The sequence below is a fragment of the Cicer arietinum genome, chromosome 6 (assembly GCF_000331145.2).
Source record: "Cicer arietinum cultivar CDC Frontier isolate Library 1 chromosome 6, Cicar.CDCFrontier_v2.0, whole genome shotgun sequence".
NCBI classification, from domain to species: Eukaryota; Viridiplantae; Streptophyta; class Magnoliopsida; order Fabales; family Fabaceae; genus Cicer; species Cicer arietinum.
In genome coordinates, this window is record NC_021165.2 from 12,315,123 (window position 1) to 12,329,159 (window position 14,037).

The 14,037-nt window shown below is 35.3% G+C and overlaps 2 protein-coding genes across 2 annotated transcripts in view; both read right to left on the bottom strand.

Moving 5' to 3' along the window:
* The window catches only part of LOC113783942 (thioredoxin O1, mitochondrial), a 77,914-nt gene that overhangs the window by 18,560 nt on the left and 45,317 nt on the right, over positions 1 to 14,037 (bottom strand). The window lies entirely within an intron of this gene.
* The window catches only part of LOC101510614 (E3 ubiquitin-protein ligase UPL1-like), a 15,098-nt gene continuing 5,490 nt past the window's right edge, over positions 4,430 to 14,037 (bottom strand). Inside the window, 13 exon segments of the mRNA XM_073369804.1 lie at positions 4,430 to 4,801; positions 5,022 to 5,190; positions 5,300 to 5,406; positions 5,629 to 5,768; positions 5,846 to 6,071; positions 6,240 to 6,320; positions 6,618 to 6,764; positions 6,959 to 8,090; positions 8,266 to 8,827; positions 8,923 to 9,124; positions 9,560 to 9,901; positions 9,937 to 11,428; positions 11,430 to 14,037. The exon segment at positions 11,430 to 14,037 is cut by the window's right edge and continues 26 nt beyond it. Of these exon segments, the coding sequence (XP_073225905.1) occupies positions 5,088 to 5,190; positions 5,300 to 5,406; positions 5,629 to 5,768; positions 5,846 to 6,071; positions 6,240 to 6,320; positions 6,618 to 6,764; positions 6,959 to 8,090; positions 8,266 to 8,827; positions 8,923 to 9,124; positions 9,560 to 9,901; positions 9,937 to 11,428; positions 11,430 to 14,037 (7,142 nt within the window). The 3' untranslated portion in view covers positions 4,430 to 4,801; positions 5,022 to 5,087.

Below are 14,037 nucleotides of genomic sequence, written 5' to 3' on the forward strand. Positions count from 1 at the left end.
GAGAGTGGAGAAAAAAAAAACATAATGTTGGGTGGTCTTCCCTATGACCGTCGGAATTGTTCCAGATTAGAATTATGCACAAATTTCTGCAGAATAATTTAAGTACAATATATTTGCGTTCTTGCTCACTACTCATCAATCTAAATATTAATTTGGAGGTTGTTTTCCTCCTTTAAGCATTCAGCTCGAGTTCTAGGTTTGACCACTGATTCAAACAATCTTGATACTCTTAAACTTGTGATTTGGACTGTGAAAAATAATCGATTTTAATTATGTCTTTAAAAGAGAGTAACCAGAATGTTTTTTTATAAAACCAGAACGTTTTTGGTTCTCTATTGTATGGAGAATGTGAATGAGGGATTGAATAGTTGTTTAGTGTCAATCATTTGTCTCAAAGGCATGCTGAACTTTCTGCAAAAAGTGCAGCCACAATGTCCTTTCATCCTTGTTGTCCTTTCTCGTAGCTTATCAATCTGGATACCGATCTGGTCATTAATATAGAAGTTGTTTTCCTTTTGTAGCCTTCAGTTTGAATTTTGGGCTTGATTATAGTTTTGATTAATTTTGATATTCTTTTATCTTGAGGTTAGGACTATGGAGTATATTTAAATTTTATCCTTAAAACGAAATAGACAAAATGATCTTGATAAACTATGGAGTGTAGTAATAAAATGACACAAGTAATTTATCTTGGTTCACCACTAACTTAGCTACATCCAATCTCTTCATTCATAATGATTTAATCCACTAATTCAACAACTTGAATTACAAAGCACATGACCCTCCAAGTCATTCTTCTCAAACATCCTGACAACCCCAGACTTTTGAGAAATATACACACCTTGACTCTATCAGTCAAGCTTTCTTCACACAATCTAACAATCTCATATTGTTGAAGCCACACTAACACCACTATCAGGTTTGAATACAAAATTTTAATACTTGAGTAGTTGCTTCTAACAAACTGATTATAACAATGACTATCACACTCTAAGAAGAACACTTAGCAAATATTTCTCTTCCGAACAAGTGTTTCTCTTTTTGAACTCTAAGATGAATTTGAAATTTTGAGCTTGAGTTTTTATACTTTTTTTTTCTTCTGATTTTTTCACTTATCTTCTTCTTTAGCCTTGAGTATTTGTTTATAGATAAAATTAAGGCTTCCATTTAATCATTGTTTAATTCTGAATTGTATCTTCATTCCTACCTTGGTCAATAATAATCTCATTCAAAAATAATTCTGAATATGATGCTTTTTTATAAAATGTTTTTTAGTCAATTCTTTATTTCTGACTCTAATTTAAGCAACTCTTCTAGATTGATTATGTTCGTATTTTGTTCAAATTGACTTTGTAAATTCTTCAGATTGGTACTGTTTGTATTTTGTTAAGATTGAGTTTGTAAATTCTTCATATTGATATTGTTTGAATTTTGTTAAGATTGAGTTTGTAAATTATTCAGATGAAACTTCCTTCCCGTTGCTTTCTTTGATATGGGCAGAAACATAGTGTTGGACTGGTTCTTGAACTATCACAAGTAGAAATATGATTAAGTCCAATTCAATATTTTGTCATTTGTCAAAATTTGAATAATATCTTTGCAAATAATAAAAAATGTATCTTCTTGTAAGTGTTTCTTCTTGTAAATATATCTTGATCATATCTTCTTTTAAATAATTCATATTTTCTTTTAGATAAATCTTGATCATATCTTGTAAATAATTTATATCTTCTTGTGATAAATCTTGATCAAATATTCTTGTAAATAATTCATATCTTTTTGTAGATAAATCTCGATTAAAATATTCTTGTAAATAATTCATATCTTATTGATGATAAGATGTTGATCATATCTTATTCAAATCTTAATCATATCTTCTTTTCAATTTGGTCAAATGTTTTTTCAATTATAAATATAAAAAACCATTGATTAACTCCCACAAACTACTTTAAAAGCATTGTTTAAAAAATAGGAGACAAAAGTACTAACAAAATGTTAGATAATCCTACAAACTACTTTAAAATACCCTATATCAAAACATGAGGAACCACTTATATTATAATCAACTTCTACAAAAAAAAAAAAATACATTATATTAGAGACCACTTATAATTATCATTTAGACATCAATTAATTTCTACAAATAGAAAAGGACAAACCATTATCAAAACAATATGGAAAAAGACTAAAATTGCTTAGTAACAATCAAGATACCTAAGTAACAATGTTGATCCTTGCCTCAAATTACTTTGAATCTCCTTTCGACTCAAACTCGCCATGTAGACCTAACTATATTCCTCAAACTCGTCGCGTGCACAAAGATAGAAAACTCTAATTTTGTTAATGTCTATGGTGAAAACCCTATTTTATTATTTTTCTAATTCTAAAATTTAAGTTTAAATTAACTATTTATTTTAATTATTAATTATATTATTATATCAAATAAATTAAAATAATGTGGTTAAACACATATGCCACGTTAAGGCCACATATATAGGTTAACGGTCATGTGTCGTTCTTTTAACAGATTTTTTCAAAAGGATATAATTGCTAACGAAGCTCAACTTAAAGGATTTATGTGTTTAAGAAAACTAACATAAATAATATAGATGGAAACAAAAAACCATAAATAACCAATTTGGGAACTGAGTCTAACATATGACTAAAAGTGTAATTCAGTGTTCTTTAATCTATGCAAATTCTAATATCAATCATATTCATCTACATAGTCTCGTCAGATTTTCTATTATGAATAGACGATATTTTTTATTTTATGTATAAGATATTAACTTAAATGAACAAGTTCTACGGTATTATGAAAAAAAGAGTGTATATTTGTACTTTAAATATTTGGACGAATAATTTTCTCTAATTTGTCTAAATGGACATTACTATAGTATCTTTTAAAATTGACTAAATTAAGATTGTTGATACATTTATCTATTCAATTTTAACTTCAGTAATTAAAAAAATTGCTTTCATAATTGAAATTAAATTATAATTTTAATTAAAATCATAACGAAAAAACATCATTTAAAGTTAAACTCAAAAAATGAAACTTCAAAATTTAGTGGTGTTAAATATAAAATATGGTTAAACTCATTTAGTGATCATATGTCATTCAATTATTGATGATTTAATTTGATAATACCAAAACATGTTAATTTTCAAATATATCATAGAAATTTCTACTTAAATGATATTGATTTGATAAAAATAAAGAAAATGAATATGAAATATGTATTAAATCAACATCAAATATAACAATGTCTTATCTATAAAGATGAGAAGAGTTATAAATTATTAGTTCGTAAAAATATTGACGATCATCATAAAATTTGTCGATGATTTTCAAGTATTGATCCACGATGGACCACTTATAAAAGTGGTCTAACGTATAACTCACCTTGGTACTTATATAAAAAAATATTTGAAATTTTTTGTAGTTTCTAATTATAAGAAAAAAATCGTACATTTTAAAATAAATTAATTGTTTATTTTATATTAACCGTATTGTGACAAAAATTAATTTTGACATAATTGATTTAAATTAAAAGTGAGTTGTACATAAATTGATCTATATTTGAATACATACATTAACATAAAAGTGATTTTTATCAATTCATGTTGTTTGAATAGTTTAAATCATAATTGATTTTGGATGTATAATTATGAAAATGAGTTTAATTATGCAAATTTAAAATTACATTTTATTTCTATTTTATATAATTATTTAATTATATATATATATATATATATATATATATATATATATATATTACTAAAAAAACTGAATTTAAATGCATATTGTAACAGATTTTTTTTTAATAACCCTATTAACTATTAAATTTAAATAAGTTTAAACTTGTATTAAATTATTTATTTGTGATAATTTTGGTTAATTAGAAAGAAAGAAAAAAAGTTACTAACAACCTTTTCAACTAAAATTTCAGTACATAATTTTGATTAAAATGTATTCACCTCTCAACTAAATTTTGAATTACCAAAACTTTCTTATCTTAGAGAGTTGGAGGGTTAAAAAAATGTCAACTTTATAGAATAAATCTTTATATAATTCCTTTGTGATGTCCTTAAATGGATTGTGTTTCCTCAACAATCAGATTTTTTAAAATAAAATATAAAATGCAAAAGGATCACATTAAAGAATTAGACATCTTAACTTTGTTGGCTCCCCTAAAATTCTAACCTATCATTTGTAACACTATGATAATATTATATAAAAAAGTTTAGGGAGACCAAACCAAAATCCAAACACGACACAAGAAAAAACGGTTGTCTCATTAAAAAGCTTACTTGAAAAACTCACTGCAACAAAACGAAAGTGAAAGAAAAAAAGTGCAGCATAACAGTAACGAATGGGGGACTACACCAAACCCATTGAAAATAAACCAAGCTAAAAGAACAATCATTAAAATCTACAATAAAGACTGGATCTATTTCTAAAAAAAATATGCTCTGATGATATCCGGATTCTTTTTGGAGAAAAGCATCAACTATATACTCCAGAATATGTACATCGTCAATCTTATTGGCAAATTGTAAACCTATGGAAGGCTGTTTGGCCCTAGAAACTACACATATATTCAGATTGGAGCATATTTCAACAGCTCCCAAATCTAGGCATGGCAGAATTATACAAGGAAAAACAAAAATATGGCCATTTTTACTGTTGGAGCATCAGAATAAATCTATTCCCTGCATCAGAATGTCTCATTGCGATGCTATGCTACCAATAGAGCCTATCCTCAACAGAATAACAGCCCGGAGGATTTCCCATCTTCTGAACAAACAAAGAGATGACTAAGTGAGATTCATAACATATTTGATCTAAAAGATACGTAACATATTTGATCTAAAATATATTTGAACAAAAGCATACCGAGCCATGAAATTTATAAGAAAATTAGGGAAGTTATTAAACACATGAAAATTTTCTCCAATTATCATATGGTAGCCACTTATGTTTGAGTTTGTGAAATAAAAGGAAAGGGGTGTCTGACCTTCATATGACACGCAAAGTCACAATGGCAGAACTGCTGTGCAAAAATATTGCATAAAAATATGGATCAACCGAAACCAAACCCTTCACTAGCCTCATGGATGGCAAGTAACAAACGGTCTTGAAGCTGTTCCTTAGAAGTATACTCAGGAAGATCTAGTTGATTGAAGCTGAAGAGCAATTGCAAGAGAAAGGTATTAGCATAGCCGAGATTCAATGTGCTGTGCTAACGTAGTTTGTAGTAAGTAACCAAAAGAATATGGAAATAGAATAACTGACCAAGTATGAGCTGATGGAAGTCGATCAGGAGCTCCATATGCTTTGTGAATCTGAAACCTTTGGGGACCAGAAATGCCTTGCAAGGCTTTAAAACCCTCCAAAGGAACCTGAAAAAAAAAAGTTAGGAAAGCTACAGTTGTTACCAATTGCATTCAAAAAGATATTAAATACTCAACAAGGCTTGTATTTAACCGAAAACTGACAACCATAACTCTAGGATGTGATCTAGCAAAAATTAATGTAACAAGAAAAACACTCAAGTATATGATATGACAAACCATTTAATGCAAAATAAGTTAATTAGTATGACACAATTCTGAGAAAATTACCTTGGATGTTCCTGTCACAAATTGCAGTAATCTGGCCATGTCTTCCTTGTTGAAAGATTTGACCACCTCCCAAAACCATTGAACAACATTTGATGCAACAGTGTATCCTGTATACTCTGTGTTTGCCTTCAAATCGTTCACTACAAGGAGAATGACATTATTGAGATGCTTCATAGAAGATTAGAACATAATTTAACTAATGAAGAAACCAACTCACAATCAATTTCGGGAAGACCACTAATGAGTAGCTCAAGCTCTTTGTCATTAAAGATCGATATAAGTTCCCGTGGCACCATTTCATTAAAACCTTCTAGAAAGGAATTGATTTGAGGACGGATGGCATTAGTCAAGAGATGTTCAGCAACAAGGTCAACGTACTCGTGCTTTGTTTCTTCTGTGACCCTTATGTTCCTTCCTCCAGGTTTAAGCTCATAATCAGTGACCTATTTCACAATTTTGGAAGGATGGAAAAAGCAATAGTAAGGATAACTCAAGAATTTATCACGAGTAAATACACTAGAATCACCTCACCAAAAAAATTCAAAATGGTAGCAATAAAGTTTTAACAAGTTTTTTATGTAAGGTTTACTTTCACCCAAAACAACGCTCACCTCATTCTTCTCATAAAATATGAGTTTTTCTTCATCGGCATCCATGCTAAATGTCAAGTCAGGAATATCACTCACATCATTCTGGTGCATATATACAAAAAAAAAATTAGACAGACTAATGCTTGCAGAAAATAAGTGCACCATGAACTCCAAAAAAATGTGATGGCAATTTTCAGCACACCATGTAAGACAGTAAGAGACACTGAGCTAGTATAAGCTTTATACTGCTTATAGTATCCAATGCCATACAAGTACGAATAATGGTTTTGGATCGCCGTTCAATACAGTGGTACATAAAATCATCTAACAAAGGGAATGCCTAACATTACTAAGGTGAAAAGAGACAATAAGTGGTCAAGATTTTAAATCAGTACTTACCTCCAACATCCATTTCAAATTCTTATAGTAATCAGGATCAACCGCTTCAATGTCATGGTATGTAACCTTAACACCAAGTATATGCTTATAGAAAGATCGGGTAAAGTAAACATCCAATAGTTGTCCATCAAACAATGCCTTTCCCACCTGCATGTAAGATCATAATAACAACTTTCAAAGAACAACTCAACCTGAAAGCGCATCATATAATATGACTGTAAGAGGTGGCTTTAATTATATATCTCAATCTACCACCAAATTTTTTTGAATGAGGAAGGGAGAAGGGATATTTATGATTGTTGGGTCCGAATACAAACAACCCATATAGTTAAAGAGCATACCACTCGGCCAACAAACTTGAAGTATGAGAGGTGCTCAGTCTGGTAAACAGAGTTGGGGTTTGGTTGGAAAGTTGCATTGTTGCCTACTGTTGTGAAAAGTAAAGCACCTTTGTCAAATATGACCCTTGATAGTAGCTGATACCACTCTCTGGTCAGACCACCGGCATCAATACCCTCTTCACCTTGAAATTGCACATTTAATCGCCCTTTGAGATCTTGAGTAGGACGCATCCTTAATTGATTATATGAGTCCTCCAAAATGTAAGCCCGCCTTACACTTATACGAAGTGGCCCAGACAAGTGTTGGTCATGTTGTTGCCTGATTCTTGAGCGAAAATAGGCTCTCTTGTTATCAAAGTCAATCAGTCTTGGTGCCTTAAGCATCATGGACAGAGATTTCTCCAACAAACCTGGATTTTGCCTAATGAAAGCATTCGCAAGTCGGCGATGTTTCTCGGCAAACCTTGTAAATGTAACAGCACCATCCAGCTTTCGCTGTGAATCTCCACAAAATTTTCCACTCAATGAAGCTGAACAACCAGCAGACTCCTTGACTTCTCTAGCAGTTGCATTGTCATGGTCTTGCTGCATGATAGATTCGTTTGCTTGTAGCTTTTCACACAAAACAAAGAAAGCCTCAATGAAAGGCAATAGTCTTTGTGTCCCAGGAGGAAGAGGTGGTGAAGTAGAGGAACCGTGCAAATTTTCGGCAACATTTATGTTTGACATGTTGGGACAAAAGGAGCTTTGGCCAAGTTGCATCTCAGCTGCACTTATACAATTACTCAGTTCTCGCCACAGTGGCTCGAGCGCAGTATTCAAATTCCAAATAATTGCTTTGTCACCATACTGATCTACATCACTTTCCATATCCATATCACCGGAAGTATCAAGCGAAGTGAGTGAACTTAGAACTTGCAGCACACGTAGAATGGCAGCACCAGCCATAGAACCAGCACTCAAGCCAAGCATATTTGTTTGCTGCAGGGTTACAAGCTCGCTGACAGCTGAACCTGTCAATGCATGAGATGATTCCGAAAGCTCTAAAATAAAGAACTTCCTATGAGAGGGAACAATGAAAGCCAACTTCTTCAGCACCTCACCAGCCAGCATATACATTTTATCCGAAAGCCTAAAAATGTCAGATTAGTCACCTCTTTGCATCACAACTCAAAAGTTACAAAAATATTGACCAGGAAATGGAAATTAACAGGTGAGACAGTATTAAGACAAATTTTAACCCACATGTTCATGATGGCATACTTAACAAAAACAAAGGAGAAATATGACAAGGCTAAGAACAATACCCTTCACGACCAAGAAGACAGCACAAATTCCGCAAATCCGATTGGGGCAACTGCAGGAAGATATTGTACATATCTACATTCTTCTTCCCATTGGAATGAGATGGTTTCATATTAGCATGCTTATCTTTTTTATCAGAGTCTAACTCCACTAAAGGAGGATCCTTCTCAGCTTCATTAACCGACGAATTTTGGGTATCTGCAATTGCTTTTTCGGATTGAGATTGACTTCCTAATTTTGATGCAGCAATATCAACTACAACTTGAATCAGACCCATGACCTGCTCAAGATGAGCAGTGCTACGTAAAAATAAGGGCAGATTCAAGAGCTTCAGAAACAGAACAAGGGGAACATCTCCTGCATGAGTTCCAGAAGGTTTTGGTAAAGGTCCCCCTTCAATAACCTTCTCCTTCCCTTTTCCATTCATATGTGTTATAGAAGAACTTGAAGAATCTGGAATAGATTGGTCAAAGTGAAACAGCAGTTTTGCAACAGCAGAATGATTTGTGGCCAAGTAAGTCAGAATCTCAAGAATTCGGCGCAACACTAGAGGAGGAAGACCGGCTATTAATAAATGGAAGGAGAGATCAGCATGCAATAAACTATAATATTGAGAGAAGAATATGAAAATTATGTTCTGCACTAAGTGGAAATATTACCATCCAACAATTGAGATCGGCCATATACTGTATTGGAATGACAACCATAAAGCCTCTGGGAATCTAATGTCGCGGGTCTGCTTACAGAACCTTCAGCTTCCGGCTTAATCATATCAAGCAAAAGATAAATAAGAGTGGCCCTTGTTACACTATGTGCACATAAGTTTAACAAGAGTCTTTGCAGAAGGCCTTTTCCAAGGGGCTGATATGATGATCCAAGAACAGAGCAAGTTAGTATAATCAGAAAGATACCAACATACACATTACAATAAAATATATATGTACGATAACACAGTGAATCTTATTACAAAAAAAAAATTCTACATAGTACTCATTAGGAATGTTTTTAACACCTAGCAAGAGAGGCTTGTGGGACTAAGGGTCCTTTTGATTGGCAAAAGAATAAGTACCGTACAGTACAAGACAAACTTTAAATTTACTTGACAACTCTTTGCCATGTATAAAGTAATACAAATTTTACTACAATAACCTTTATGATATCTAAAATGATTTCATATAATATATTGCAATGTAATATAATATTATAGAGAGAGATAATTGAGAATATTTTATGAGTAGAAAATAAAATTGGCAAAATCCACCCTAACACTATCATCATGAAGAGAACCAAAATTACCTGTGCCAATCGCAGAAGCCGGATCAAAGCTTTTAATGCATTTGCATCAAGTAGCGGCACACCTTCAATCTCCTTCACCTTCAAGGCATCCGTAAGAGTAGACCTCCTGTCTATAGTAACTCCAACACCCCGATCCATTACAGGCCGCCGAACAAATCCGAGGCCATTTCTTCGACTGTTAAGCCTGTGACTGCCCCCAAAAAGGTTGCGAGCTTGATAATGACTCATTGCTCGGTCCCTCAATATTTGAGCTTCAGCAAGCAATGGAGACGGCAGTGCTGACAGAACTGCTTCAGAAGATGTTAAAAGTACCTAGTATTAGAGCAAAGCACGAGCATTACAATCATGTCACATTAGAAATAACTCAGTGTGTTGCATAAAGGAGATGCATTATCCATGTCAACTGGCTGTCCTTCAGCCTGCTGGGCAACCCTTTGAGCCCTTTGTTGGGCCAAAACCTCTGCTTGAATATCTGGAGGAAGAGCAGCTAAAAACTCAGGATCAATATCTTCTGCAGAAGGTGGTGCATAAACTGGAGGTTGAACAGATTGAGCTTGCTGGGACGCCAAAACTTCTGCCCGTAGACCTTCAGGAAGAGCCTCCAAAAATGTAGGGTCAATCGTATTAGAACCAGAAGCTTCATTATTTGCACTAGTTTGGTCAGTTTGAGTATCATCTGGAGCAGCCTCTGGGTTCTGAGTTGATAACAGCTCATCCCTCCTGTCTTCAGAAACAGTTGGTTCCTCTGATTGATTTCCATCAGCATCAACACCACCCATATCAACATCAATACTAGCATTAATAGATGATGCAGGGCAATCAATTGGATTGGGAGTCTCAAAACCAGATACCAGTAACTCGAGATTAGTAGCCTGCCGATCAACATCTGATGTTCCATTGCAACCCATTGGTACAACTGGCCCATTGTTGTCATTAGTAGGTACATCAACACTAGACTCAATAGATGAGATCACAAATTCCGAGGGTATTGCTGCATTCTCACTGGGAGTAACATTTATTTCATTTTCAGTGCAATCCACACCATTTGGTGTGATGTTCAGTGAGAGTGGTTGAGCTGACATGGGCCCATTAGTTTGCAGGCCTTCACCTGTATCTTGAACACAAGAATTTACATTTATCTCTTCCTCACACGGACCACCATCAACTGAAAGGTTTCTTTGCTGAGCTATGATTTCGGTACCATTTTCCTGCTCTTGACCTGCAAACTGCTGACAAGTAGAGTTGGCCCCAGCTGTCAATACTGGATCATCGTGTGATGGAAGAGCATCAGATTGCTTCTCTTGTTCTTCAGAATTATGTACATGTCGTTCAGTAGGACTGCTAGCAGGAGCTATGCTACCCATCTGAGCTAAAAATTGTTCCTCCACTACTTGTGCAATGGCAGCCGCTTGGGCGCCTCCTTGTGGTTGACCATCATCAGTCCACCTACCATTACCTAAAACTCTTCTTCCAGGTAGGTGCAAGGAGCCCATACCCACAGAATAATCTGTCAGAGGTGGTGGTGCTACACTACCCAGACGATCTCCAAACACACTACTTGGCACATGATCAAATGGAAGAATAGGTGAATCAAACATGTAGAAATGGGAAACATCAAGATTCCCAGAGGACACAGTTTCCGAATCTCGGGATACAGAATTGCCACCTGATGACCACATTGAGACAAAATCACCAGATTGTGGCGGCCTTACAAAAAGAGGATGCTGAAAACCATTAATCTCAGAAGCCGACCTCTCAAAGGAAGATCTACCTGACTGGCGGCGACGTTCAAAACTCTGAAGACGAAAAAGGTCATCCACGTTAACCCCCTCAAAAGGGTCAGCAGCCACATCTATAAGGCCACCAGACTTCCCTCCATCTCACCTCTATGACGCGATTCTCATGAAAATCATCATCGTCTTCACCAATCATCCCATCATTGTATTCATCTCCCAAGCCAACATCATCATGATCCTCCACATCAGTATCAGCCAAAGACAGCATACCCCCACCATCTTCTGCTATATCCTCATCTTCCTCTCCATCATCATCATCTTCATCATCATCACCGTCATCAACCATATCATCATCATCACCCATGTCATCATCTGCCCTATTCTGAACATGAAAAGTCATCTCGATTTGCTCTGGGTTATGCAAAACACCACCATCTACCATCTCTTCACCCATGAAGTCCATTCCTAGTTCCACTGGAGGATTATGGGCAATTGCCTCCCCTTCTTCTACTCTCATATCTTGTTCCACTGATTGATTTGGATTATCAGCTTGATGAACCCCTTGAGAAGTTCTTTGATCATGCGCACTATTCATTGTTTCTCTGAGTGCATCTTGACTGTTAGCATTCTGAACATGTGCCACAGTTTCAACTGCAGAAGGTGCTGCTATTTGATCATCAGATCTTTCATTCACACCTGTAGATCTTCTCTTCTCAGTCCCATCAGATTTTATGATCTGCTCACTAGCATTAGCAGCTCTTGTAAGACATTCTAAACCTTTGAGTATAAGATTCGCAAATTTGGGAGCATCGGGATGATCCAAATCAACCACTTGCAGGATACTAGTTAGGCATTTAATTATTCCACCATCGATCAAACTTTTTGCAATATCAGGTGAATATCCAGAACCAGGTAGGCTACCAGATGACGAATTTTTCGACAAAATAGAATATACAAGATCAACAAAGGTAAAAAGCCTTTTATCTGGGGATAAGCTGCTTTTCATAGAGTTGCTCTCGAAATTTGAAAAAGACATCAATTCTTTAACAAGTTCATTTGTCACTCGCTTCCGACCTTCACCAGACCGCCCACACAAAATTACCAGAAACCATGAAGCTTTTTCAGACAACTTACCTCTCCAATCATCAGGTCCAGCAGATTTGTCAACAGAAAGTGGTAGCAACCGATGTAGTACATGATGGATAATGCCACTATGTCTAGATGGTTGATTAGACGCACGGAATTGACACATTTCAGAGTCGCGTCTGAGCATGACACCAACTGCATGTCCATACATTAGAAGAATGTCACTCAATAATTTAAGGACAAAAGTCACCTTCACCAGTTCTGTAGACCTTTCAGATTCAGGCTCTAATATCACCGTCTCTTCAACCTTCGATTTTCCCTTCACCTTCATAGTAGGTTCATCTATATCCATTAGACAAGTATCACAGTCAGAATCTTCCTGGCCTTTCATTGGTGGGTACTTCAACACAATCTCAAGAAGCTGATCAATTACTTGAGTGAGATTTACAGGAACCTTTTTTTGGCTTTTCGGACATTTGCCTGATCCATCATGTGACTTGCTTTCAGATATCCGGACACATTCATTTGAAGTCTCAGTACTCGATGTCTTTGATTTTTCCTTTTCTTTCTCCTTCGATAACACAACTACCGTCCTTTCGCCTGATGTCTCTAATTGACAAATTGTAGCTGCAGCTTTCATGAAAATGGTAGGATCTCTAGATATAACCGGTGCTAACGATGTCAAAAATGATCGGGGAGAAACACGCCCTGAATGCCGATTCCCACTTAAAGTTTGCCGTATCTCCAACTCCATGGCTATTTGTAGCGTTTGAGGATCTTCAAGAAGATGCCTAACTATAGCTGATACAACAGTATCATACCCAGGGAAAAAGCAATTCCGAGGAAGACTAAAAAGAGCAGTCAGACCTCCATTTTCAAAGAATTTCATAGCCAAAGAATGTGTTTTTGTTAACCGAGCACATAACTGTAGAACAGCCTGCATGACCACAGCAGGGACATGTTGTTTTATCAAATCACATACAATATCCAGCAACTTATGGCTCTCATCAATAGTGGCAAAGCCAGTAGATTTCCCCAATACATTCTCAAAACCCATGTCAGGTTCTTTTTCATTCCCATCAATTTTTTTTTCCTCCTGTGCAACTGATTCAGGAAATTGCAGGGAACCATGCTCCCCGGATGAATCAGGCAAGGAACCAGTTTGGGTTCCTCCTTCCATAATTTCAGTTTTTGAGCTTGACTGCAGCATTTGATCCAATATAAGTAGTAAAGCACTAAAGCATTTAGAGACTGGTAGTTCTTTCCCCAACTCAGGTCTTCTTTTCAAGTTTGTCAAGATATCTATAATGGTAGATATAATTCCATTCTGAGCTGCAATTTCCCTTGTACTTCCATCCTCAAAAAGAAGTAATGCTATAATATGTGCTAAGACACCTAATGCACTGTTATCCGTGGAAAAGTCCAATTGGCAAAGTTTTAGCTGTTGCAGAAGATAAGATACTACTTTTGGACGATCTTCACCTTTGTTCTGGTTACAGAGCGTAACGAGCAAATCCGTCAGCTGAAATGAAACTGAATCACTGCTCTGAAACAACTTCACAGATGTAGCAAGTATATCATCAACTGGAGGTTTCTTCATGTGTCCCTCTTCAGTTGGCGCATCAATAATCTTCTCGGCACAGTCAACTTTAGTAG